The following is a 25,946-nucleotide window of genomic DNA, read 5'->3' as shown; positions in this document are numbered from 1 at the left end:
ATTGCACTGGGCAATGGATAGGACATAGATACAGTCAAAGGTTTAATACAAATTTATTTGTTACAGATAAAAACTCTACAGTGAGTCAATACAGCTGATATACAATAGAAGAGCTAAAGTCTGTACTGTACATGAGACATGCAAAGCTAGGAGAGAGAATGTGTGCTCTTTGCTCTTTCCCTAACAGGGGTAGGTGAGAAGAGTGACCACAAATCTGGAGTTTCAGTCTGTTGCAGGATCTCTCACCCCTAGGAGACTCTCAAAACATAGAAGCAAATTACAGCAAGATCCTGGAAAAGGAAATCTCTAGTTCTCCACAAAAGGACACTGTTGGTTCTCTTTGTTCAAGTCACTCCAAGCACAGTTCCCAGATTTGAGGTTCCTGCTCAGATCCACTGTTACTTCCTTCTTCTCCCCAAGGTTCTCTCCCAACACATGCCTCTTACCCTAGAGAAAATTAAAAAAACAAAAAAACCAAACAAAAAAAACCACCCAAACATTCAGTGTAAAACACAAGTTAATTGAGGGTGGGTTAGTTCTCAGTGGAACACATGGCCCATTTTCAGGCTGTTCAGCTTTGGCTGTCTTGTGGCAATGTCTAAGAGTGACAGACTTCTTTCCAAAGCCTAAAGAAAAAGGATGCACCAAAACAGGCAATATTGTGGTAAGGCCAAAGATACAGATATTGAACAAGACTTGGAGACACCTAGGCACAAGACTGACCCATACAAAAATACTTATAAAATCACCAGGCTCTACATGCTTAGGAGGCCACAGTTCCAAACTGTGAAATACAGAAATACAAATACAGAAATTGAAGGATTGGGGGGGGGGGGGGGGGTTTGTTGTTGTTTTGGGGTTTTTTTGGGTGGTGTTTTTTTTTCCCAGCCCATTCTCCCTCCCACAGTATGAATCACTAAGACTTACCTGGCGAGGGGCAGGAGCACTGGGGGAATTATCATCTTGTAGGATGCTGAGGGGAGAGCGGCCACTTCCACCAGATGTTGACATGATTTTGTTGTTAGTCTTGCGTCTTACAGGCTTGTTCCCTAGTGACAGAAGTAAGCGCATCAGTATATCACAACAAGGCTAGAGGGTCCCGGATTTTAAATGCCTCCTGGCCTTTATGATCTAGCTTGCTTGCCTACACAGCAAAGACTGTTACGCAGGGACTTCCAGGTAAAGGTGTCACAGAAAGGTTGAGGTTGGAAGGAACCCCTGGAGGACATCTGGTCTAAGCCCCTGCTTCAGCAGGGCCACCTAGAGCCAGTTGCCCAGGACCATGTGCAGATGGATTTTGACTGTCTCCAAGAATGGAGATTCACAACCTCTCTGGGCAACCTGCTCCAGTGCTTGGTCATCCTCACAGTGAAAAAGAAGTGTTTCCTGATGTTCAGATGGGTTCAGAACACACTGGTCCTGTGTTCCAGTTTGTGCCCGTTGCCTCTGGTCCTGTCACTGGGCACCACTGAAAAGAGCCTGGTTCTGTCCTCTTTGCACCCTCCCTTTAGGTATTTATAGATATTAATAAGATCTCCCCTGAGCCTTCTCTTCTCCAGGCTGAACAGTCACAGCTCTCAGCCTCTCCTCATAGGAGAAATGCTCAGCACAGAGTTTTCTGAAGCACAGTCTATATTAAAGACTTTCAGCACTGCTCAGCTGTAGCACTTAGATGTGCCTCCTGCCCTTGCTCCCCAGCTCTTCCCAAGGAGAAACTGAAAGGTCCCTCTGAACAGGCCTCCACAATTACAAATCTGCCTCAGAGAGAAGAGCTGACATTTACCCCTTAATGAAGTATGTTTACCTCTTGATTTTGACTACTGATTGAAAACATGTTTTTTTTCAACTCCTGACAGAAATCAGTTCGATAAAAGAACAGTTCCCAAAGGGGCCTCCCATCTGCCAGCTGCAGAGCCCCAAGGCCAGGCTATCCAAGGCGGTGGGAGGCAGCAGAATTGGGGGGAAACGGACAAGGTCTCTGCAAGCAAGACAGCCTGGAGAAGGCACATGCACAGGCGGGTGTCGAGACCCCTGACCTGCTCGTACCACGGGCCGTGCAGCTCTGCAGGCACAGGGAGCCTCAGCTGTGTTACCCCCACACCGAGCACTTACCCGAGGAGAAGCCGGGCCCGGCAAGGCGGGCTGGCTGAGCCGGGGCCGCGCTGGGAGAGGGCGGCCTCTCCGCCTCTTCCCCCGAGGGGGCGGACGCCTCCGAGCCGCCCGCGGGCGGGGAGCTCCGCCGGGCCGGCTCCTCCGCTGCCAGCTCCTCGGCGGGGCAGGCCGCTCCCGGCGGCGCCGGCTCCGGGGGCGCGGCCTCAGCCCCGAAGGCCTCGCTGAGCTGCTTGACCAGGCGGTCCACGCTGTCTGCCGGGGAGGGAGGGAGGGAGGACGGGGTGAGCCGCCGCGACGGGCAGCCCACCCCGCCCGCCCTCCCGGGGCCGCCTCACTCACCACTCGACGGGGCTCTCATAGGCGTGCGGGTGATGCCGAGCGTGGGCGAGCGCGGGTCCCGGTCCTGGCTGGTGACCGCCGCCGGCTCGGCGTGGCCGGGCTGGGGGCTGCCCACCGGGGAGCTCACCACCTGCGGAGAGGGCAGGCGTGGGGGCGGCGGGCCGGGGCCGCCGCGGGGGGCGGCGGGCGGCCCACGGGAGAGCGCCTACCTCGATGGGGGTGCGCAGGATGCCGGCGCTGGGGGAGCGGGGGTCGCTGACGTGCGCCAGGTGCTTGTTCCGTGGGGCGGCGGGGGTGGCCGGGGCGCTGCCGGAGACCCCCATAGCTGCGGGCGCCGAGCCGCGCTGCTCCCCTACCCACCCGCCGCCGCGATTCAAACCTCCCGCGCGCCGGGCGGCGCCGCCCCATTGGCCCCCGCGCGGAGGCGGGGCCCGCCCCGTCCCCGCCCCATCTCCCGCGGGGTCCACCCGGCGGCTCCGCAGCCCCCGCCCGCCACCTCCCGCCTCGCCCGCCGCCGGCCCACTGTCAATCTTCAGGGAGCTCCCCGCCCCCGCCGCGCTCTGCGTCGCCATTGGTCGAAGAGCCCGGCACCGCCCGCCGCGACGGCGGAAGAGCGGCTGCGATTGGACGAACCTGCCGGGCGGTGCCGCGGGCCCGGCCCTCAGCCTCGCTGCCGGCGCGCCCGTGCGGCGCGGGATTGGCCGGAGCCCGCCTGACCACGCTGGGCTCTGATTGGTTAGGGTGGGGCTGTGGGCGGTGCTGCAGTGAGCCGCTGTCATGGCGGAGCTGAGCGAGGCGCTGCTCTCGGTGTTGCCGTCCATCCGGGTGCCCAAGGCCGGCGACCGGGTCCACAAGGACGAGTGCGCCTTTTCCTTTGACACGCCGGTAAGCGCGCCCCGCGGCCGGCCCGCCCGCCTCGCCGGGCTGCCCCCCGCTCCGGCCCGCTCCCAGCCCACCCGCCCGTCGGGGCGCCGCCCGCGCGGGGCGCGATGGGACTTGTGGTTCCCCGGCGGCCGGAGCGGCCCGCGGCCGGGCGGAGCGCGGGGCCCTCGGGGACTACAGCGCCCGGCGTGCCCCGCGCCGCGCCCCTCCCGGCCGCGGCGCGCTGGGGGCTGTAGTTCTGGGGCCGGAGCGGGCGTGGGCAGGTCGCTCGCCCCGTTCGGCGGCGGCGCGGCCCGGCTGCGGGCGCCTGGAGAGCGGGTGCCCCCCGCGTCCGTCCGTGTCCCGTCCGCCCCCCCCACCCCACCCCACCCCCCGCTGCGGGGCCATGCCGGGACTTGTCGTTCTGCGAGGGGTCGGGGCGCGCCCTGTGCCCGGCCCTTGGCGGCGGGGGGGCGGGCCGGTGGTCCCGCCCTGCCCGGGTCTGAGCTGCCCCTCCGGCCTCACCGCGTGGCGTGGCCCGGCAGGCGGGGGGCGAGTCGGTGCTGTGTCATTAAGATGGCAGTGGTCCCTTCTCCAGCCGTCTCCACCCCGCTGGCATCCCTGCTCCTCCCTCCTACCCCCGCCTGGCCTAGGCGGACCTGGGGAGGCTCAGGCGGCGGGAGGGCGAGGTTTCCCCCTTGGCCTCCTCCACAGGCGCCCATCCTGGCTGTGCCCCAGCCCACCAGAAGAAATGGGCTGTGGCTGGAAGACATGGGTCCTTCGAGGAAGCAGCGCATGGCAGCCTGGCTCTCTTTCCCTCCCCAAGCCCTACGGTGATGCCTGTCCATGAGCTGTCCGCTCTGACTCTGTTGCAGCTGCTTAATGTTGGGAAGCAGGCTGAGGGCTTCTTAGTGTTTTCCCTCTTTTCCGGCCCTTTTTGGGTCCCTCACCTCTTCAATTTAAAAAGGGTATCTCTGCTGAATGAGTGTAGCCTTTTCCAGGTGCTTGTGGGGTGGGGAGGGCTCATTCTGTATCTGTTTCAGAGCTGCTCATAAGCTTTTGAACGCAGCAGGAAAAATGAACAGTGGTCTGTTAACCTTCCTCACACTGTAGTTTGGCAAAGTTCCCTATGGTACTGGGAATTACGCTTTCAGACAGGGTGGCACGGTTTTATTGGTAACGATTGTACCGTGCTCTGAACATGTGAACTGTGCGTGCTGAGGGCCTTTTGCAAGATGAGCTGCTGAGGAAGCTTGGGCTTTCCTGATTCGGTAGCATCCTGCCATAAATGAAGAGGCAAATAGGTTTTCAGAAACATCATCTTGACAGGAGTACCTGTTCTTCTGGGACAGCCAGGCTGGGGCTTGCCGTCTTACTTCTGACTAGCTACTAAGTGGCTGGTATGTAGGAATGAGCTGTAGCCATGATGTAATGAATAATGAATAGTGTTCCTAGAGTTAAGTCTGTGCCTATCCTAGCAGTTGGAATGGCATTCTTTACCACCTCCCTTCAGTTTTTATCTCTGTTTCCTTCCAGGAGTCAGATGGCGGATTGTATATCTGCATGAACACGTTCCTGGGCTTTGGGAAGCAGTATGTGGAAAAGCACTATCAGAAAACAGGCCAGCGGGTCTACCTGCATCTCAAAAGAACACGTAAACCGGTAAAAAATAAAAATATATACAATCAAACTTGTTCCGAAATGGAGAGCTGGGCTATGTTTCTGTATTCAACCACTTACAGAGTTTTCTCTCCTCAAATATAACTGATGTTTTTCTTGGTGAATCGAGGTACACCAGTTCTTCAGCTCTGCTTATGTTGAATTGTTGTATGGATTGCCCACGCTATTTCTGCCTGGCCTCTTTCTGTTTTCAGAGTAGTTTAATTTCAGTCCTTAACGCTTGCCACAGCTTGTCTGTCCCCCTAACTCTATTTCTCTATTTCTTCTCAACGCGGTAGAAGGAAGAAGACACCAACTCCAGTGCTGGGGACCCCCCAAGGAAGAAACCAACTCGCTTGGCTATTGGTAAGAAAGCAGTTGTGCACTGTGTTGTCCTTGTTGTTTTGGACCAGCTCCTCTGGAGCTGCCTGGCTTTGCGGCATGTCTCTTTTGCCTTTCCTCTTCTGGGCTAGTTGAAGCTAGTATCCCCGACGGAATTCAAGCTTCACGTTTGCTAGCGTGTCTTAGGTGGGCAGTTACTGCAAAACCATTGTTGAGGCAGGAGTTTTGTTCTGTGTTCAAAGATGCATGATATTTTCTGTAGATAAATATGTTTTGTGTGTCCTCTCTTATCTCTGTTTGCCTGACTTAGCTTGGTGTGGGTATAACCAGTGTGGGGCTGTTGCTTTATATGGATGCATCTGGTGTGGGGCTGAAGTAAGTTTGAGAAAATGTGTAGGTCTGAGAAAAGTAAGTTTGATATTTCTGATAAAAAGACTACTTTTAACCTTCTGAGAAATTGAACTAGTGTTATTTTTATAGATGGAGAAGAAATTACTGGTAAATGCTGTATTAATACTTTTGACTCGATAGTTCTTTGAAATACAAGGCTGATACTGGAGGAAATACATGTGAACATTGAAGTATTAAAAACAAGCCCTTTTTTGGAAGAACAGGGCTGCTGTTCCATTACTTTCTTGCACCAACTGCAAAGGCTGTCATGGCAATCAGTGAAGATGCTGCTTATTTGGAACAGTCTCAGCTAGTAGTTTCCAAACCATCATGGAGATCCATAAAGCAGAGGATAGGAACATTTTTTAGCAGTAACAGGTTCTTGGCTTGCTGGAAGCTGACCACTAGAGGGAAATCCAGAACCTGGACCCTGCACGTCTTGCTTTTTTGCTCACTTTTTCCCTGGCTGTGCCATTGTGTGGCAGACGCCCAATGACTCCGCTGCTGCCACAACGCTAACACCAACATTTAGACTTTCAGTTGCTCCCTGTTTTTATGGTGAGGTGAATGGAGTCCCAAAGGTCAATTCTAGCAAAATTGAGACTAGAATCTATGTTTCTTCAGATAGCCAGTGCTTCTGTGTATATGATTATGCTGCTTTTGGAGAGACAAGGCCCAGTCTGCGTTATGAGTTATTTCTGCATCCCCAGTTCTACAAAGGTCTTGAGATAAGTGTTGTCACTGGGTCAGCAAATAGCTGCCTGTTATAACAGCTTAATGGCTTGAATGGAATGAGAGAGAATAAAAGAAAGTATTGGTCCTGTGAGGCAGTGATCTTGAATCCAGGAGAGAGGGGGTTTTTTTCTTCTTTTTTAGCTAAGCTGTGGTAGTTCAGCTAATCCTGACATGGGAGATTTTTTTGAAGGACTAGAAATCTTTAGGAGCAAAATGTCATAGGCTGCAAAATGTAGCCCTTGATCTCTCTGTACCTCAGCTTCCCTTTCCATGTGAAAAAAAGATCTGTGGTGCTTGCCTCCCATGCCTGCATGTTGCTTGAATGACTTTTGGAGTTTGTGGTGCTTAGATACAACCATGGAGAGGGAGGCGGTGTACCTCGTGACAAGCTGGCAACTGGTGGTTGGGGGCAGGGGGAAGGGCTAGGAGGCAGTCTGCTGGCTGAAGACCCTCTTCCTCATCTGGAGTCTCAGAAGGTTCACATAACCACCCGAGGGGACCTCACCAGTAGAGTTCAGGAATTGTGTAATACCCTGAAGGATTGTGTATTGCTTTACTCTATGACATGGTGACAGGAGATCTCTCTGGGATGTGCTGAAGAGGCACAGAAGAGAATTATCTGGGTATATTGTTGCATGATGCTGGTGATTGTTTTCAGGTATTTCTAAAATCACTCAGGCTTGCAGCATCTGCATTCGTACATGGCAGTTTGTGCATAGTCTAAAAAATATAGGTATTTGAGGGGAGAGTTGCAGGAGATATTGTGGGAACCAGGTATTTTTGTCAATGTTTTAAGTAAATGCAGTAACGGTTATCAGAACTGTGCCGCACACAGGATTCTTAAGGCTGAGGGATTAAACAGCAAAAACTCATATTCCCTTCAGAGATTTGTTGCAGCGACAGATCTTCAGAGATCTGTTGCAGAGATCTACTGCAGTCACAGCATGCCATTTTTAAAGAAATAAAGGAAATTCAGTTAAAAAACCCCCAGGGGGTTAAGGCTGCTAGTAAGCAATGTTTCTTCTGCCTGTTTCCTTCTGGGAGATAAAGTGTCAACGTTTGAAGAACAGGAAAGGCCAAGTTTTTTTCCTGAGTACCTACATAAGTCAGAAACCATTCCCTCCAACTGCAAATGTTACTTTTTGGTGACCGTCCATCATGACTCTTGACAACTGGCAAATAACCTGTTATGTATGGCACTCCCATTTCTGTTGCAACCTCTGGAAAACATGGCTTAGGTGGGCATGAGAAACTATTAGCACTATACCTTTCCTAAGACTTTTTCTGTAATTCTGGATGTTCTGGTTCCAGAGGAACTCCTGGTTCTCCTTGCTTAAGTTTAGGACTCTGAACTGTCCTTTCTGGAAGAGGCAAGAAGCAGAGCCAGGCTCCTTAAAGATACTGGTAGACTAGACCTTTGAACAGGCTTAGAATATGATCTCTTCATCCATTCATTATCTTGGATATACTGGGAAGGATGAACGGCAGTGCTTTATCATGGCTCTGTTCTGGCAACTGTCTCTCTAGAGCAGGTCTCTCTTCTGGTTGTAGTCAGGGTCTGGAGATTCCTTCCAAGCATCTGTAAAAAGAGCTGGGAAAAGCAAACCTATTGTCACTAGGCTTATATTTGCTCCTGTGAAGTCCACACCTCCAGTATAAACTTTGGGATCCAGAAATAGAAGATTGTGGATCGTTGATCTAGAGCTTTGCCTTAGTCATGGTGCCTTATGTCATGTAAGCTATGAGCAAAGAGACCTTGGAAACTGCTTAGTTTTACCTGTTACTGCAATGTTTTTTCTTCCTGTAGGTGTAGAAGGTGGATTTGACATTACAGAGGAAAAGTTTGAATATGATGAAGATGTAAAAATAGTAATTTTGCCGGAGCATTTGGATATTCCTCGTGATGGGCTGGAGGGACTGCCAGACATGGTCAGAGATAGGGTATGTTTGGGTAGAGGGTTGTGTTTCCTATTGGTAAGGAGGAAACGCACTATTACAGAGAAGGAGCTGCTGTCCTGTAAAAGGGATCTTGCAGAGCTGCTGTGAAGTCTCAGCTTGGAGTAAGCAGGGTTGTTCTACACTCACACAGTGTTTTATATTACGGAGCCGTGGCTTGCAACTGAGGGTCCCAAATGCTGCCCTAGCACAACTGACTGGCCAATCTGAGCCTAAATGTGGAGTGTGGTGGCACTGGAAGCTTCTCTCTTTGTGCCCTTCATTTTTTTTCATGCTGTCCTAATTCCAGATTGCCAGTGCAGTCGAGGCCATCCTGACGGCAGATTCAGCCTCACGGAAGCAGGAGGTCCAGGCTTGGGATGGGGAGGTTCGGCGTGTATCCAAACACGCTTTTTCCCTGCACCAACTTCAGAATGATGTCCGCATCCCACCGTGGTGAGCATAGTACTGAAACTAGCTGTGTTGCTCTGTATCCCAGACCCACCCCTATCACCTTCTTCTCCTGTCCTGGACTGCAGCAGCAGATGAGGCTTCTTTTGTGAGTCTCTGAGTGTGCCTTGCCATAGTAAATTCTGACGAAATGGCAAACTAAGGCATTTCAGGATGCTCAGTGTTCTGAAGTAAAAGAGGAATGAGATTGCTTGTACTATGGTCAGTGGGTAGTAATGGAGAGGGCTTGGGAGGCAGAACCCATAGGTTTTCACCCTAATCCCTTTTTCTCTGTTCCTTGTCAATAGTGGCTGGAAGTGCAGCAAGTGTGACATGAGGGAGAACCTGTGGCTGAACATGACTGATGGAGCCATCCTCTGTGGTCGGCGCTATTTTGATGGCAGTGGTGGCAACAATCATGCGGTCGAGCATTATCGGGAAACTGGCTACCCACTGGCTGTGAAACTGGGAACAATTACTCCTGATGGGGCTGGTGAGAAGGGGGATCCTATGAGGGTTTTAGATGTCAGGCACCACTCAGGCTGACTGTGGTCTCTGACAAGGGAAGTCAGAGAGGATTTCCAGGAATTAGGCTTGTGTTGCCCATCTTATGACCTGGAACATTCAGTGTCATCCTATCATGAACTTTCCCACTCTGACCTGCTTCTTGTGGCAGGCAAAGAACCAGCTGATAAAACCTTGCCTTCCTCCTCCCCTCCCTTGTAATTTGGAGGGTTTTAGAATAGTTATCCAGGTTGCCATCTTATTTTCTGTGGTGGGATGTTTATCAAAGAATTTTGTGTGCAAAGCCTGACTAGAGACTATATGGCACAGTAACCCGCTTTCCTCACTCCAGACGTACGTGTACCTCTGTACCTTGATCAGTGGTGAAGTTGTTTGTCTTGTCACATGTTTTGGAGGAACCTCAGTATTCTGTCTTGTCATGCTACTCTCCTGAGAAAGGAGAGAAACCCCAACTGCTCAGTTTGTCAAAACTCCCAGTTCTGGGCACTCTGTTCTCTTCATCCAGCAGTGAATGTTAGATCACAGGCCATTATAAGTCTGTTTCCTCTGTGTTCCTGCATAGATGTCTACTCCTATGACGAGGATGACATGGTGTTGGATCCCAACCTGGCAGAACACCTGGCTCACTTTGGGATTGACATGCTCAAGATGCAGAAGGTGAGAGGGAGGGTGGTCCTCCATAGGGCCAGAGGGGGAGGGAAGCAACTCTGAGGTGTCTTAGCTGGATCCCAGCTTTCTGTGGCTATGCAGAACCATTCCTGCTCAAGAAACCCTGTTTTTTGTCAGGCAGAGAGTTGTCTCGTCTGCCTCTCTTCTTTCATTGCCTTTTTTGCTTTTCTTTCCTGTCCCTCAGGTTTATTTCCTTGGGGTTCTGTGTCAGTACTGTGGGCAGGGAGGTTTCCAGGCCCTGAGCTTTGTTCCCTAGATTCAGTGTTAGTGTGTGATTTCTGTGCCCCTTTACAGGGGATGGTTCAGATTTTTCCCATGTTTCTTCTCATTCCTCTTTCTGTCCCAGGTATTCAGATATTTGAAAACAGTTCTTGTATCTTCCTCCTCTTCTAATTTAATAAAACAGAATGGATTTGACTCATGTTTCTCTACAGCATTGCACTTCTCACACCTCTCATGTTCCTTTGAGTCTTCTTTGAGGGTTTTTCCTGTTCTTTCCCTCCACAGACAGACAAGACAATGACAGAACTGGAAATAGACATGAACCAGCGCATTGGGGAGTGGGAGCTCATCCAGGAGTCTGGCGTGCAGCTCAAGCCCCTCTATGGGCCTGGGTACACTGGTATCCGTAACCTGGGCAACAGTTGCTACCTCAATTCTGTGATGCAGGTGCTGTTCAGTATCCCAGACTTCCAGAGAAAGTAAGTGAGCTTAATCATGCCTTTCCACTAGCCTGGGATCCCCTGGGATCAGTACAAAGGTCTCCTAGAGCTGGGAGCTTCTGTTACAGTACTCAGGCTCAGAACTGTGTCTTTACTAGAGGAACCCGTATGTCCCTTAGATTGCTCCGTTTTGCTTTGCAGGTACGTGGACAAGCTGGAGAAGATATTCCAAAGTGCACCTTCGGACCCCACACAGGACTTCAGCACACAAGTGTACGTAGAGTTTTGGTGAGAGAAGGAAGGCTGAGGCTGCCTGGGTGCGTCCCCTCTGCGCTGCTACAGTGTGCTTTGCTGCAGGTTTCTCCCTCAAGCCTTGCCTCTCTGTTTCCGTGTCCATCACCAGAGACACTGATCCTCAGTGATCAGTAAGGATCTAAGCCAGGAAAGTTCAGCTGAATGCCCTAGATGGAGAGGACAAGGTGCACCTCAGTGTTCATGAGAGGCTCTTAAATGTATTATGTGGGGAACGCAGTACCATCTGTTACCACGGGGGGGGGGGGTTCTGGTAGGCATATTCTATCTGCGTAACAGCAAAAAGGTGCTTGCTCTCTGCAATAGAGGGAGATGGCTAAGAGCAAAGAAATACACAGATTTAGGCAACTTTATTCTCAGTGGATAATTTATATATGCTTAAAGAGGCTTCCTGCAAAAGGTATTGTACGAGCAATAGCAGGAGAATATACAGAAGGAACACAGATTTGGGAGGGTGTTGCATTTTAAATAGATGAATTCTGTGCTACATCTGCTCTAAAAGAGAAAAGCAATATATGGAGGTTTGGGGTGGAGGAATGGAAGGTGGCATTTGTGGAAGGGAGTTCAGCAATAAGGGAGGATTCTAAATTTGGACAGGCTGGGGTGAAGTATTCACTGAGGAGGGGATTAATTTGAGACAGCCAGAAAGATCTGTGCCTGGGCAAAGGGAGGAATTGGTAGGGTTTGGTTCCAGGCAAATGGCAATAGTGATGGGGAGGGACTGGAGTGAGGTGGAATAGTAGGAGAGTCTGAGCATAGGAGGAAATCGCTGAACGTTACTATTGTCCATTAAGTGCCTCGTGCAGTCATTCTTGATCTTTCCCCTGGGAAAATGTGATCAGTCTGCTCACAGCAATGCTACTTCTGGCTCAGACAATTTCGCTCTGCCCTGTTGTCTCCTGCACAGTCAGTTAGATACACTGCTACTTTACCCATGTCAGGCTGCAGCCTAGTTTGGCTGTTAGGCAGCTGCTGTATGGCTCAGCACCAGCTGCCCTTCTGTGGGGAAAAAGAAGCTGTTTCTTTATGTTCTCCCCACTGTGCAAGCAATGGTTGAGATGGGTGCCCAGAAGTCTTAGTAACTTTCAAGTCAATGTCTTGTGGGACCAGAGAGCAGACCAAGATATGATGATCTTGGCTGGTGCAGCAGAGAAGGCTGATCTCTGTGAGACTGACAGTCCATGGCAGCGTTAAAGCTGGATGGGTTGATGTGGCTCCTAGAGGATGTGGGATTGCAGGAACCTTTTTGATGCTAACAGTGACTTCTTCATCGTTCCAGAGCCAAACTGGGCCATGGATTGCTTTCTGGGGAGTATTCAAAGCCAGCTTCTGCAGATGGGGAACAGCAGCCCGATCAGAAGGTGAGACTTGGATATGGTATCCTCATGATGTGTGTGTTGCATGAGGCATTGTGTGTGTTACATGGGGATGGAGAGGGAACCCTTTCTGAAGACATCGTTCCAGGGCCCTGTCATCTGAAGAAAAGCATAGCTAAGAGTAGAGTGCTACATGCCAGAGCACATGCTTAGCAAATTATGACCGCCTTCCTCTTCCACCTTGTTATTTGCAGGGTATGCAAAATGGCATTGCTCCACGCATGTTTAAGTCCCTCATTGGAAAGGGACACCCAGAATTTTCCACTAACCGACAGCAGGACGCCCAGGAATTCTTTCTGCACTTCATCAACATGGTGGAGGTAATGGTTGAGTCTATCTGTCAAGTCATGGAAAAGCCCGGCTTTGTTTTCTCCCCACAGCAGGGGGTGAAGAGTGGAGGTGAGAAGCTGGCAGTCAGAGCAGAGAGATGGAGAGAACACATGGGCCAGCTAGCACCTGCGGGAGCAGAGAAGGAGAGATGCTTGGCCATGTTTTCAGGGGTGATTCCTTGGAGGAATCTCTTTTGGGAATGGAACAGCTGGGGATATAAATTGTCTTCTTTAGGAGCAGGAATGGCATAGGTTCCTGGGGTACAGAAGTTGGCTGTAGTTTACTCTTTGCTGTATTTTCTTTTGCTGGATACAGAAGTGAATACTCTTTAGCCATGTCCTGCATGGAACCACTGCTACTGCAGATAATTATTTCTGTCATTCTGATGTACAGCTATCCTTCTAATCTATCCTTCTTCAGAGGAACTGCCGCAGCTCGGAGAACCCTAATGAGGTCTTCCGTTTTCTGGTGGAGGAGAAGCTGAAGTGCCTGGCCACAGAAAAGGTGAAATATACCCAGCGTGTGGACTATATCATGCAGCTGCCTGTGCCCATGGACGCTGCACTCAACAAAGGTCAGTAATGTGCCACGGCCAGAACAATAGCAAACATTATGTTTGGATATTGTACTTTTATTACAGAACTCCTTAAATGAGAAAGGGACTTCCTCGAGGACTGGCTTTGCCACTTCTGAAGCCAGATCAATCCTTCACCTGCTTTTGTGGGATGGGGCTGATTTCTTCAGAGGTGGTGTGACACAGTGATGTCCCTCTAGAACCTTTGCTTCCAACACCATAAGCTGGGCTGTGTTTCAACAGCAAAACAGGGCTGTAGTAGCAGAACAGCGCTCTGGAAGACATTGTCTACTTTGTGCTCCGTTCTTGATGGCGTGTATCTATAGGCCTATTCTGCCTCTGGGTGTAGCTTACACCAGTTGCTTTGTAGATACCTAGAGGTAGTCCTTGACTCCTCTGCTTTATTTCTAGATGAACTACTGGAATATGAGGAGAAGAAGCGGCAGGCAGAGGAGGAGAAGCAACCACTGCCTGAGCTGGTGCGAGCCAAGGTGCCTTTCAGCTCCTGCCTAGAGGCCTATGGAGCCCCAGAGCAGGTGGATGATTTCTGGAGCACAGCCTTGCAGGCCAAGTCTGTGGCTCTCAAGTGAGTGTGTGTGAGTTACCAGCCAGGCTATGACAAACTGGCAATAGCTGCATCTTTGGGGACTTCTTTTAGTTGCTTGGGGAAGAAGTGTTACCAAAGCTTTGTAGTCCTCCACACCCTGGGCCCACGGAACACCAAAGCAGAGGGGGAACCAGTCTGCCAGTGCTGAAGTGATTGCCCCCAAGGCACAACAGTGGGCAGAACAGCAGTGCTAGTGAAGTCCTTACCATCAGATTTCAGTTGCTGAGGGGCTATGAAAATACAGTGATATTCCAGAAAGCTAGCAGCTTTTACTCTAAATTCAAAATTTAGCTTTAAAATCAGTACTGACAGTATGGCAACACTGGTCTTACATGGTCTCTAACATTTCTTTAAAGGAAGTTTTTAGCTATTAAAATTTGAGCAAAACACTGAGTGTAACAGACGTGTGAGTTAGTTAGAAGAATGCTAACTTAAATGCTAATAGCAAGGTTTAAAAAACAGCTTCAGTTTGTCTCACTGCCTGCAGCACATGTGACAGTGCAAAGGTGTAGTGAGAAGGTTATAAACTTAAGCAGCTTCCTGCTGTGATGCTACTGACTGTTCTGCAATGAAAGAGTAGTCCTCAAAGAACTGGAAGTGTTTTTCTAACAAATATTCTGTTATTAAGCAATAACTACTATAAACTAACGGTCAGTAACACAATCATGTTGAAAAGTAACATTTTGTTTTGCTTTTAAGTAGTGAGTTGTGTTCAAACACTTTGTAAGAATTAGCATTGAATATATACCGTTGCTTAAATTAATTTTATGGCATGTTACAATTATCCCCTGATAATAAGTATCTGTCTCTCTTACTACTGCTTTTCCCTTCACAGACATTTCCCTCTGTTTCATAGATTCCACACCCTCTCTCTCTCAAATTGTCTAACTAAATAATGTTCAATCAAATTCAGTTAGCTTAAAATTCACTGCTTCTGCTTTGTATCTGAAGAGGTGCTCTTGTGCTTGAAAGCTTGTCAGTTCCTGCAGCTTTATCTGTCGGTCTAATAAAAGACGTTATTTCCTCTACATTCCTTAAGGGTTAGACTTTTAATTAAATGCTAAAATCTGAGGCAGCTTCTAAAAAACAGGATTGGAAGGCAGAGAACATGTACTGTTTTTCCTCATCCCGCAAGATTTTGTAAATGTTGCATTCCATCTCATCTTGTCAAAGCATCTGCTTTAGAAATGATTCTGTGTTTGAGGGGCTTTAAGCTCGGCGTAGGAGAGCTGCACAGATACATGTATTCCCCCCTTAGGACATGCCTCCACCCTACTCACTGATTTCTTGAATCAACTAAGTGCCCTCAATCATTGCTGCCAAAGTAAATAAAAGTATTATTTATCTCTTTCAGAACAACACGGTTCGCCTCTTTCCCGGATTATCTGGTGATCCAGATCAAGAAATTCACTTTTGGTCTGGACTGGGTGCCCAAAAAGCTTGGTAAGAAGGATGAGAAGTACAGAGCATATAGGTATTGGGAGTCTTATATGGGTATTGTGGTCATTACTGCAAAGAGGAAAGTACCCCAAAAGGAGCTGGAGACTGTAGTGTGTTGCATCCCCAGGGACTTACCCTTTTACATCTCCCAACCGAGTCCTTTGTTTCTGCCTCTATGGGGAGGCTGAGCAAGACTGTATCTTGCAGATGTCTCCATTGAAATGCCAGAGGAGCTGGATATCTCTGCACTGCAGGGAACAGGGCTGCAAGATGGAGAAGAAGAAATGCCAGACATCGCACCCCCACTGGTGACACCAGACGAGCCCAAAGGTAGCCTGGGGTTCTATGGCAACGAGGACGACGACTCCTTCTGCTCCCCTCACTTCTCCTCTCCGACATGTTAGTGATTCTCCTCCTCTCTTCCTGATGCCTGACTCATTTCCTTGCTCTCCTTGTCTTGTCTCCCATGCTAGCGGTTTCCACCTGCTCAGACTTTCCCTGTTCCTCTGTCAGTGAATGCCGGCTCCCTCCCTTGCATGCCTGTTATGCAAGGGTGTTATGCAAGGGAGTCTGTTGATTCCTGTTCTGTGGAAGATGGGGAGATGGCATGTCTAGTGCATTTAGAGGGGGCAGAGCTGGGATTTATACAAGATTTAACTGGTTAGAGGTATTTTATTTTCACGAAATGCAGTGGGCGGTAGGGTTTGGAGGGTAGGGAAGAGCCAGCGTGCCTGAGTTCATGCGTTGAATCCTTTTGTTCCCTGGGGTGCCTGTGTGTGAGACTGCGCTTCTGAAGAAGAAAGGTAGCAAAGGATGAGAAGAGCAGAGAGACAGAACTTGAGCGAATCGAAGCCAGGAAACGGTGGCTTGGGCGGCTGCGTGACACTGCACAAAACGGAGCAGGCAGGGCTGGGTGGGAGTGGGTGGCTGTAATCTCTGTCTTCCCACAGCACCCATGTTGGATGAGTCGGTGATTATCCAGCTAGTGGAGATGGGCTTTCCCATGGATGCCTGCCGCAAAGCCGTGTATTACACAGGGAACAGTGGGGTTGAGGCTGCCATGAACTGGGTCATGTCACATATGGATGATCCAGGTATGAGACCGCATGGCCGTGGTGAAGCTTATTGCATCTGGGCCATTGTACTTCCTGTCCCACTACCGCAGTGGAAAACGGAAGCAGGTGGGACCTCTGACTGTGTCCCTTTTGGAGAGATCTGACTGCTCTGAGCTGTATTCTGTTTTCTGCTACAGACTTTGCTAACCCGTTAGTCCTCCCTGGATCCAGTGGACCAGGGTCAACTATTGCCTGCCCAGACCCTCCTTCAGAAGACAGTGTGGCCACCATTGTCTCCATGGGCTTCTCCCGGGACCAGGCTATGAAAGCGCTTAGAGCCACGGTGAGAGGCATGGGTGATGTCAGAGCGAAGGGATATTCTCAGGAACAGGCATTCCCAAGTTTGCAACCTTCTCTCTTTCCTTCCAGAACAACAGTCTGGAGCGTGCTGTGGATTGGATCTTTAGTCACATTGATGACCTTGATGCAGAAGCTGCTATGGATATTTCAGAGGGGCGCTCAGCAGCCGAGTCCATCTCTGAATCTGTCCCTGTGGGTCCTAAAGTGCGCGATGGGCCTGGAAGTGAGTTCCAAGCAGTAGGAATGTGGATTTTTGGGGTGCAAACTCAACATGGCTTTATTCTCCCCAATCCATCCACAGGTTTTAGCAGCAGCAGCTGCCCCAAGAGCTGGTCTGGTTGTTGAGGTAGAAGCAGGGAGGAAAAGGAGAGGGACGGCAAAGTAAGGTGTAGACCACTCAGGGTGGGGATTATGTGGAAGCCAGTAAGAAAGAGGAAGAGGAATTGTCATCAAGATAGGAAGGGCTGTGCTGCTTTTTCCCAGTCATCCCAGGAGGCTTTTCTTATTCTTCAGACTCCCATTGAAAAACCAGGTTCCAGCCTCTGTGCAGAATCGGTGCCAATGCTGCTAGGCTGCTGGGTGGCACAAGGAGGGGGAATCTCTGCGGTTACCCACCCGGCACCCATGGGCTGAATAAACCATTGGAACAGAGAGGGCTAAGTGGCGGGTACCATCTCCTGTTTCCCTGCATGTTTGGCCTTCAGACCAAATCCTCACAGTCAGGCTTGACGGAGACCCACCTCTAAATTATTACCCAGCAGAGCTTCCTTCAGGGATCCTTTTCTAGAGAGGGCCTTGCACAGGGTGTTTCAGGGTAAGCAGCCTTTCTCTCTCTGATCACTCCTCTCTCCTCCTCCCAAGAATATCAGCTGTTTGCCTTCATCAGCCACATGGGCACTTCGACTATGTGCGGACACTACGTTTGTCACATCAAGAAAGAGGGCAGGTAAGAGGGATTTTTCACAGCGTTAAGGGGACTCTGAGGTACAGCTTTAAATCGCTGTCCTCCCCTGTTTCCTCAGAGGTCTTGGGGGGTCGGGGATGAGAGCAGGCAAGGGGAATCAAGTCGCGTCTTAGCCACAGAACGGCATCCCTCAGCTCCCCTTCTGCCTGTTGCAGGTGGGTGATCTACAACGACCAGAAAGTCTGTGCTTCTGAGAAGCCCCCCAAGGACCTGGGCTACATCTACTTCTACCAGCGGATTCCCAGCTAGAACGTCCTCTTGCTGTGTGTGGTGGGGGGAGAGTGGGCTGAAGGCATGGGGGGGAAAGGGGTGGGGGCAGTGAGGATGGGAGCGGGGTCCTTCTCTCCCCTGCTCCTCTGTCCCCACTCGTCCCTTCATGGCCTCTCTGTGGAGACACACGGGGAGACAAGAGTTCCCTGACTAATAGGCTGGGGGCTGGAGCCCCCGTGGACATGAGTGAAGGGGGCCCGGGGTGGGGGGGCGGGAATGTCTGTTTCGATAGGAAATGTCCTCACTGTCCCCACCCCCGTGTGACACACGGCCCTAGCGCTTTGCTGCTTGGTGGGGTGATGCCACCTCCTTGCTGTCCGGATGGGGAGGAGGGGGCTTGTGTGTTGTGTGGCTTGTGTTGGGGGGGTCCCTCCTGCCTGCCCGGCCGGGGAGGCCGCGGGGCGGGCAGCAAGGTGGGCCACCAGCAGCGCCGCCCCCCTCGCGTGCCCTTTACATGCCAAAATACACGAGGGACAAAATAAAACTCGAAATACCCCCCCGGTTTCTGTCTGCCCTCTGCATTGCTGGGGGCCCTCCGGGAGCTGAGACACGGGTGCTCGTGGGGTGGGAGCACGGGGGGTGCGGCAGAACACCCCCCCGCCCCGGGCTCCCGGGGGCGGGGCCCGAGGAGGGGGGCGGGGCCCGAGGAGGGGGCGGGGCCCGAGGAGGGGGCGGGGCCTCGGGCGCTGCCGGGCTATAAAAGCGGGCGCCGGGGATCGCGCGCCGCCGCCGACGACCTTCGCGTCTCCTCCGGTACCGGACCCTGCCCTCTCCCGCAATGGCGCCCAGGAAGTTCTTCGTGGGGGGCAACTGGAAGATGAACGGCGACAAGAAGAGCCTGGGCGAGCTCATCCACACGCTGAACGGCGCCAAGCTCTCCGCCGACACCGGTGAGGGCGCGGCCGCACGTAGCGCACGTCCCGCCCGGCGCCTCACGGCCCGGCGGCGGCCTGGCGGGGCCGGGGCCCGGGCCCGGGCGGGGGAGCGGCAAATGTCAGAGGGCGGCGGGGGCCTAAATATAACCCGGCGGCGGGGCTAAATATACCCGCGAAACCGGATCCGGGCTGCGGGCCCGGTGGACACGTGCGGCCGTCCGCCGCGGCTCCTCCGGCCGCACCCCCGGGCGGGGCCCCGGGAGGAGCGCCCCCCCCCGGCGGCGGGAGAGGGTGTCCTGGGTATCCCCGCTGCCGAGGCTCCCGGCCGCCCGTCTGCCCGGGCCCCAGGCCTCTCCCTCGGCCCTGCCTTTGCCCACATCCTGCCCCGTGTGCTCCTCGGCCCCGCCGGGGCCGGGGGTGCGGGGCGCTGTGTTTCGGCCGAGGTCACTCGGGGCTGCGCTGCCAGGGCAGGCTGCGAGACCCTGCCCCTGCCCCCCCCCCCCCCCCCCCCCGCTGTACCCGGTTACAACCCCAGGCGTAACCCGATGCTGCCCCTTTCCCCCCGGTTCGGTTGGGCCCGGGCAGCAGGGTGGGATCCTCGCGCGGTTTCTCAGCTGGGCCCTTTCCAAGGGACCTGTGTAAACCGGCCGAGGGGCCTGGCCGTCCGCCCGGTATCACCTGTCTGCCCACTGGAAAGGGCTTCCTCCCTGCTGTCAAGTCATTGGATAGCAAGGATATGCCTGCTGCAGAGGGTCCCCCAAATGTCAGCGAGGGCAGGCAGGTGCAGCCTTCCCGGGAGTGCGGGAGAGGAGAGAGGGATGACCTCTTGGGGCTGGGATCTGGGGTCGGTGGCTGGGTCACTGCCCTTTGCCTGTCTCAAGGGTAACCGCCGCCTTTGCCTTCCAGAGGTGGTTTGTGGAGCCCCCTCCATCTACCTTGACTTTGCCCGTCAGAAGCTTGATGCAAAGATTGGAGTTGCAGCACAGAACTGTTACAAGGTACCTAAGGGTGCTTTCACAGGAGAGATCAGGTGAGCCCACAGAGAGGAATAGTAAAGCCAGGGTGCCTCTGGGATGTGAATTTCCCCCAGAGGTGTGAGTCATCTCCTTTCTTCCCAGCCCAGCAATGATCAAAGATATTGGAGCCACGTGGGTGATCCTGGGCCACTCTGAGCGAAGGCATGTTTTTGGAGAGTCGGATGAGGTGAGTGACCCTGGGATGGAGAGATGGTCCAGCTCAGATGTGCCTGCAAAGGCTGGAGGGCTGAGCAGTTAAAATACAACTACAGGAGTAGGTCTGACTATCAGTTACCTTGCTGCTTTTCCATTCCCAGTTGATTGGGCAGAAGGTGGCTCATGCTTTAGCTGAGGGCCTTGGAGTCATTGCCTGCATTGGAGAGAAGCTGGATGAGAGAGAAGCTGGCATAACGGAGAAGGTGGTTTTTGAACAGACCAAGGCCATTGCTGGTAAGGGAAGAAAACAGGTGCTTTTTTCTGCTTTGGATGTTTGGGAAATGGCCATTCTGGCCTTAACTGGAAGGCCATAATGGCCATCCTGACCTTCCTTGTAAGGCTTGTAGATATATTGCTGCAAATGTTCACACACAGTAATGATCATGTTAATAAAAGGCCTGCATGTTCCAGAAAGCTTTCCAGCTCTGCCCTTCCCAGCATGGGATACTGTGCTTACTTACACCTTGTCCCTCCTCCCCAGATAACGTGAAGGACTGGAGTAAAGTGGTTCTTGCCTATGAGCCAGTTTGGGCTATTGGAACTGGTAAAACTGCAACTCCCCAACAGGTATGAGCAGGGGAAGGGTGGCTGACTAAATGGCCAACTGACCCCTCCTACTTGAGATATTTTTGAAGCGTCTCTAAAGATTCTCTCAAAGAGATTCTCCCCTTTGGAAGGGAACTGTATGTAGAGTATGTATTGCTCAGCCCTCAGTGGGACTCTTTTGCTGTTGCAGGCTCAGGAAGTTCATGAGAAGCTGAGGGGGTGGCTGAAAAGCCATGTGTCTGATGCTGTTGCTCAGTCAACTAGGATCATCTACGGAGGTAAATGAATTTGAGGGCACTCTTTGGTGCAGGAAGCACTTAGTTCCTTTGCTTGTTGCTGCAGCTGTACAACATCCTCTGCTGATGAGGAAACTTGAGGTTGTCAGAGCATGAAGAGCCACCTACTAGCTTGTTTCAGTAAATGGGAGACAGTTTTACTGTCTGCAGAGTAAGATGTGGCTAGTCTTACATTTGTGCCCTGGCCCCATTTTCTAGAGCTGGCCACATCTGACCTTAAAATACTGCTCCCTCCTTAGGTTCGGTCACTGGCAGCAACTGTAAGGAGCTGGCCTCTCAGCATGATGTGGATGGCTTCCTTGTCGGTGGAGCTTCTCTCAAGCCAGAGTTTGTGGATATTATCAATGCCAAACACTGAAGCAGCCTGTAAGGAGCAGTCCCTTGTGGTTAAGAGCAAGAAATGGAAGCAAGAAGGGATTTTTTTTTTCATTGCACACGTCTCAGTACAGAGGCCTCCTCTGAGGCTTTCCCCTTCCACGGTCATTGTTCTACCTGTGCTGCTAACCCCCACCACCGTGTTGGAGTACTATTAGTGGGAGCCTGTCTCAGCAGAGTCTTGACAGCCTCCTCTCTGAATTGGCAAAATCCTTAGTTGCCTGTTGACCTGTAAGAGCCCACAGTCCACCTGGCCTGTGCCTCCCCCTTTCTCTGCAGTGCTGCAGGGAGAGGGGGCCACTGGTGCTGGGGGAAGGAAAAAGGAACTACAGTCTCTTGCATCCTTCAGCTCCATCAGCAAGGAGCCTGTCAGCTTAGATCCTTGTGAGATGTCTTACCTCACCTGTGTCCCATACTGAACAATAAATGAGAAAAAGAAAATGCAAAGGTGTGTCCTGGATCTTACTCAGAAGCAGCTGGGGATGAACAGTGTACGGAACTTACTACTTCTGGAGGGAGCTGGTTGCAGAGAGTGTAGTGTGGGTTTTGTGGGCTTTTCTCTGAGGGCTCACCATTGCCCCAGTAGGCATTGCACAGGTTCAACCTGCATCTTGCTGTCGTGGGTTTCACCTGCAGCATGCCCCAAGCATCTTGCTTTTGTCATGTTACAGCTCTTCTTTGGGCCCATGGTGATTTCTGTGCATCTTTTCCATGTGTGTCTCTATCCCAGTAGCTGCTGGAGCACCTGGCTGTCCCACTAGTGAGCTGATCTTTCCAGGCAGGCTTTGGTAATGCACTCATCCCTATTCTGTGAGTACTGGTAATTGACTTTGCTGCTCATTAAATGTGGAGCAGAGCAGCTCCCTCTTTATGCAGGGAAGGTTTTTAGGCCATGTGCCGAGGCTGTGCTTGCTGCCTGCTTGCAGCTGTGTGCTGATGGGTGAGAAAGCAAGATTATGTTATTTCCCACTGCTGCACCAGCTAGGAGACTTTTAGATGGTACTAAGTAATGAAAAAGGAAGTGCCTCACAAGGAGGAGCTTAGTTGTGAGGCAGCATGTGTTTGGGAGCCTATGGGCAGTGCTCTGGTATGGAGCAGACATGCAAAGGGGCACTCAGTCTGTTAATGCACATCTGAGAGGTCCTCTTCCATTTCATGTTTCTGGTCTGCAGTAGTTTTTGCAGTTGTGGCATGTTCCTCCCCTGATACTTCAGCTGCCAGTGTATTGCCCTGCCAGCATCACCTGAGGGATGAAAAGCGGGAGGTGAGGGACCAAGGAGAAAAATCTTAGGAAACCCACTAATGCTGTAGCTCCTTCTAGTCTGCTAAAGTGCTGCTAACAGTGTTCCTCCCTCCCAGCTGGAGGGGATGGGGAGAGAAAAGCCCCAGGCCCTTCAGGGGGCATCTCCTTCCTGGCTGGGAGCAAAGTCTGTTCCTCAGGAGGAGCCTCTTGGGGAGGAGCCAGGGCCAGGCTGTGCTAAAATGGCGCTGAAACCAGCTGTGGGTTATGGTGGGGCAATTGCTGTTAGGAAGCGCAGGGTGACGGGCCCCAGGCGTACGAGTGCAACTGCTGGGAACCTCTTGTGATGGAAGCAAGCCCATCAAACAGGGAAGGATGCGAGGTGGCCTGAGAAGGAAGAGCCTGACTGCAGTGCAGAGCTGACAGCAGCGCAGAGCTGGCAGCTACTGGCTTGTGGTATGTGCAGAGTGACATGGAGAGGAGGATGCTTCGTAGGCAAAAAAAAAAAAAAAAAAAAAAAATCCTGAAAACTGTGGTTTCTACAACCAGAGTAAGTGTTTTGGAGAGGCTGCTGGGGTATGACCATAGTTTGGTGCCTCGGGGCACTGGGGTCAGCATGACCAGAGCAATGGTGGCTCGGTAGGGACACAGACTGTGCCTAAGGCTGCCGGGAGCAGGTAGCCAGGATCACTCACAGGGATCAGCTGTGGCCTGCAGCTCCACTGCCAGTTCCTGCTCCTGCCCAGCCCTGCCCTGCCCGCAGATCTAGGCGAGAGCCCAGGAGAGTGACCTACATAGAAAAAAAACAGATGGGAGCCAAGCATTGATCCCACAGCTTTGAGGAGAATACAGAGGCATGAAAGGATTCATTTAATGAGGAGTAAACTCATAGAAAATAATTTCTGCATCAGCAGGAATGCCAGATCTTGTTTTTCTTCTTTTTGTCTGCTTTCTGGCAGGACCCCAGCTCTGTGGAGTAGAAATACTGCCAGATCCTCACCGCAAATTGTAGCGGTTGGATCTTAAACAGGTTGCTGTTGGGAAAAATGCATTGTGCCAGATGTGACAGCCTGAGAGAGGCTGCTGCGCCTCCATGTCCTTGGCCCCAACCAGCAGCCAGGCTGAGCTTGTATTCCCAGCAGGCACCCCCACACAAACACACATATATACCACATATATACATGGATGGCCACACAGATAACATGGCCGGCCACACAGAGCACTCACATGAACACAGCACCAGCAGCCTCATCCCACCCCCTCCTCTGGCTGAGCAGGATGGAGGTGTGCTAGTGAGCACACATATATATGTAAGTGTATTTTTATATATATATATATACACACACATACATACAATGTGGCTCCCTCCAGTAGCTGGGCTCAGGCAGCTTGCTCTATAGCTGCCCTTTGGCCCCAGTCTCTCCAGTCCCCCTGGTCCCCCAGCAGCCAACTCCCCCAGCCTCTTTGGCAGCTGCCAGGACTCCCCTGGTCCCGCTAGCAGCCATCTCCTCCCTCGCAGCCCCCTCCCGGCCCCCAGGCCCCCTCACTGGCTGGTCTGGCTGCATCCTTGCTGCCGCTCACACGCTCGCCCGGGCACACAGGCCCCAGGTCCCAGCCCAGCCGCTGGCACCCAGGCCCCCCCGCACCCCCTGCATGGGGTAACGAGAGTCCCTCGCCCTCCCAGGGCAAAGTGCGAAAGGAGTTCAATGAGAAGACGGCACAGGCTGCGCTGATCAGGCGCAGGGCATGGCCAGACAAACCATCACAAACCATTTACACACAACCGGCCCTTTTTATTCCTGTATCCCTCTGTTCTCCCATACTTGTTCCTCCACAAATCACCTAGATCCCTCCCTTTCCTGCCTTCGGTTCCTCCTCTGAACATCCCCTCATGAATCCTGTGCAATCCCCAAATGCTTTTTCCCTGCATCCCATCGTGTGTCCCACACCCCTGTACGCACCCCCCCCTCCCCCCCCCCAGCCCTAAAGGTGCTCTGGGGCTGAGGGTCCCCTGGGGCAGCCCTGGGAGGGGCCGGACAGGGGGTCCCTTCCTCGGAGTCCTTAATTTGGGTTCCCACCTGCCATCGCACCCCTGTGCTCCTCGGGGTGTGTGGAGATGGGCCTTTGGTGGGCTGGTGGCTCCTGGGTTGGGCCTGGGAGCAGCCCGGCAGGGTGCTGTTGGGGCTCCCCCTCCTGCCGCCGTCTGCCTGTGCTCCTTTGTGGGTGCGCAGAGCAGCTTTTGTCACACAAACTCCTTAATGATTGATCAGTATAGTTAGGTTTGGGATCTTTTTTTAATATATATGTCCAACCTAAATACAATTTCTCTCTTTTAAACATTTGGTTTTCCTTGTATAATTTTCTTTGTTTCTTGTAAGTTCTCTGGTCATCTACAAACAAGGCAATTGAGCCATATGTTCCTGTTGTAAGACTGTATAAAACATGTGCATAGAGGCACACACGACTTCTACTGGTCTGTTCAGCATAAAGAGATGAGGGATGGGAAGAAAAGCACGTTGTTGCTTTTGCTCCAGCAAAATTTGCTGAAGGGCTTCTTAAAGCCTTGGAAAGCAAAGGCAAGAGGAGCTGGAGTGCTTTATGTGTAGAAGGGTTTTTTTTGCAGGGGATATAGTGGAAAACCACTTCCTATGCAGGTTAATGACCAGGGAGTGAATTTGGATGGGGCGAGTGTAGCACAGGAGAAGAGGTCAGCACCGGGGAGTCAAGCGGAACGAGGCAGGGGACACGGGCGACAGCTTGCCATGCAGCCCTGAGCACAGAGGGGTGCTTTGCAGGAGGGGTGATGGCTGGCACACGTGTTGAGAGAGACTCATGTCTGACGGTTGTGTGTCCAGCTCAGCTTGGACCAGCTTATCTAACACTGATGTTGCCCTGGGGCTGCGAAGGAGCAAAGTGCACCAGAGGGAAAGGCAGCAGGGCCTTGGACTTTGGTACTAACCACAAAACACTGGCGGCCATCAGCTCCGAGCAGCATTCCCGGCCCCTAAACACCCAGCTCTGCTTGGCAGCTGATGGGGGCACAGCCACCCACGTGCCCTCGGGTGCCAAAGCTGGGCAGGCACCGATGGCATCTGCTGGGTGCTGGCAGCCTCAGCCCTCCCCAGCTCCCCAGCCTGGAGGAGAGGGCTGAAGCAGCGTCACCTGCAGCCGGTTGGGACACTGTACCCCAAAAGCTGCTTCCTGGCATCCGGGAGATCATGTCATGCGAGGTTTCACACAGAGCCTGAGCCTAATTCTGCTCAATGTGTTAATTAAACATTTACCAGAATGTCTTTCCTCAGAGATAGTCACCACCTGAGTGACCACCACCCTGTGCAGCCTGGCCTAACTTTGAAGCTGGTGCCATTTTGAGCTGGGGGGTGGTGGACAGGATGACCTCCAGTGGTCCCTTCCC

The 25,946-nt window shown here is 52.2% G+C and overlaps 3 protein-coding genes across 8 annotated transcripts; 2 read left to right on the top strand and 1 right to left on the bottom strand.

Annotated features, from left to right (window-relative positions):
- Nucleotides 1-289: 289 nt before the first annotated feature.
- CDCA3 (cell division cycle associated 3) lies at nucleotides 290-2,774 on the bottom strand. 2 transcript variants are annotated; one of them, XM_075706783.1, is made up of 5 exons: nucleotides 2,661-2,774; nucleotides 2,452-2,581; nucleotides 2,113-2,364; nucleotides 928-1,049; nucleotides 290-447 (listed from the first exon to the last, which is right to left on the bottom strand). In XM_075706783.1, the coding sequence occupies exons 1-5, from the start codon at nucleotides 2,772-2,774 to the stop codon at nucleotides 307-309; spliced, it is 759 nt and encodes a 252-aa protein (XP_075562898.1). In that variant the 3' UTR covers nucleotides 290-306. The 2 variants fall into 2 exon arrangements, with proteins under 2 accessions (XP_075562898.1, XP_075562907.1); XM_075706792.1 differs by lacking the exon at nucleotides 2,113-2,364.
- A 454-nt stretch (nucleotides 2,775-3,228) lies between these two features.
- Nucleotides 3,229-17,947, top strand: USP5 (ubiquitin specific peptidase 5). 5 transcript variants are annotated; one of them, XM_075727667.1, is made up of 20 exons: nucleotides 3,229-3,336; nucleotides 4,849-4,974; nucleotides 5,271-5,337; nucleotides 8,246-8,379; nucleotides 8,684-8,829; nucleotides 9,132-9,316; nucleotides 9,911-10,005; nucleotides 10,525-10,718; nucleotides 10,881-10,952; nucleotides 12,271-12,352; nucleotides 12,562-12,687; nucleotides 13,118-13,271; nucleotides 13,683-13,857; nucleotides 15,233-15,321; nucleotides 15,526-15,648; nucleotides 16,269-16,412; nucleotides 16,571-16,716; nucleotides 16,803-16,956; nucleotides 17,595-17,679; nucleotides 17,853-17,947. In XM_075727667.1, exons 1-20 carry the CDS (start codon nucleotides 3,229-3,231, stop codon nucleotides 17,944-17,946), a joined length of 2,499 nt encoding a protein of 832 aa, XP_075583782.1. In that variant the 3' UTR covers nucleotide 17,947. The 5 variants fall into 5 exon arrangements, with proteins under 5 accessions (XP_075583782.1, XP_075583774.1, XP_075583799.1 ...); XM_075727659.1 differs by having other exon boundaries at nucleotides 15,526-15,717; XM_075727684.1 differs by lacking the exon at nucleotides 4,849-4,974.
- A 766-nt stretch (nucleotides 17,948-18,713) lies between these two features.
- On the top strand, nucleotides 18,714-21,755 carry TPI1 (triosephosphate isomerase 1). The gene is made up of 7 exons (XM_075719905.1): nucleotides 18,714-18,857; nucleotides 19,749-19,872; nucleotides 19,961-20,045; nucleotides 20,176-20,308; nucleotides 20,556-20,641; nucleotides 20,811-20,898; nucleotides 21,156-21,755. The coding sequence occupies exons 1-7, from the start codon at nucleotides 18,746-18,748 to the stop codon at nucleotides 21,272-21,274; spliced, it is 747 nt and encodes a 248-aa protein (XP_075576020.1). The 5' UTR covers nucleotides 18,714-18,745; the 3' UTR covers nucleotides 21,275-21,755.
- Nucleotides 21,756-25,946: the final 4,191 nt, after the last annotated feature.

This window comes from Pelecanus crispus, chromosome 1 (genome assembly GCF_030463565.1).
Source record: "Pelecanus crispus isolate bPelCri1 chromosome 1, bPelCri1.pri, whole genome shotgun sequence".
Classification (NCBI taxonomy): Eukaryota; Metazoa; Chordata; class Aves; order Pelecaniformes; family Pelecanidae; genus Pelecanus; species Pelecanus crispus.
Note: the sequence above shows the minus strand (reverse complement) of the source record. Positions and strands in the feature narration are given on the sequence as shown.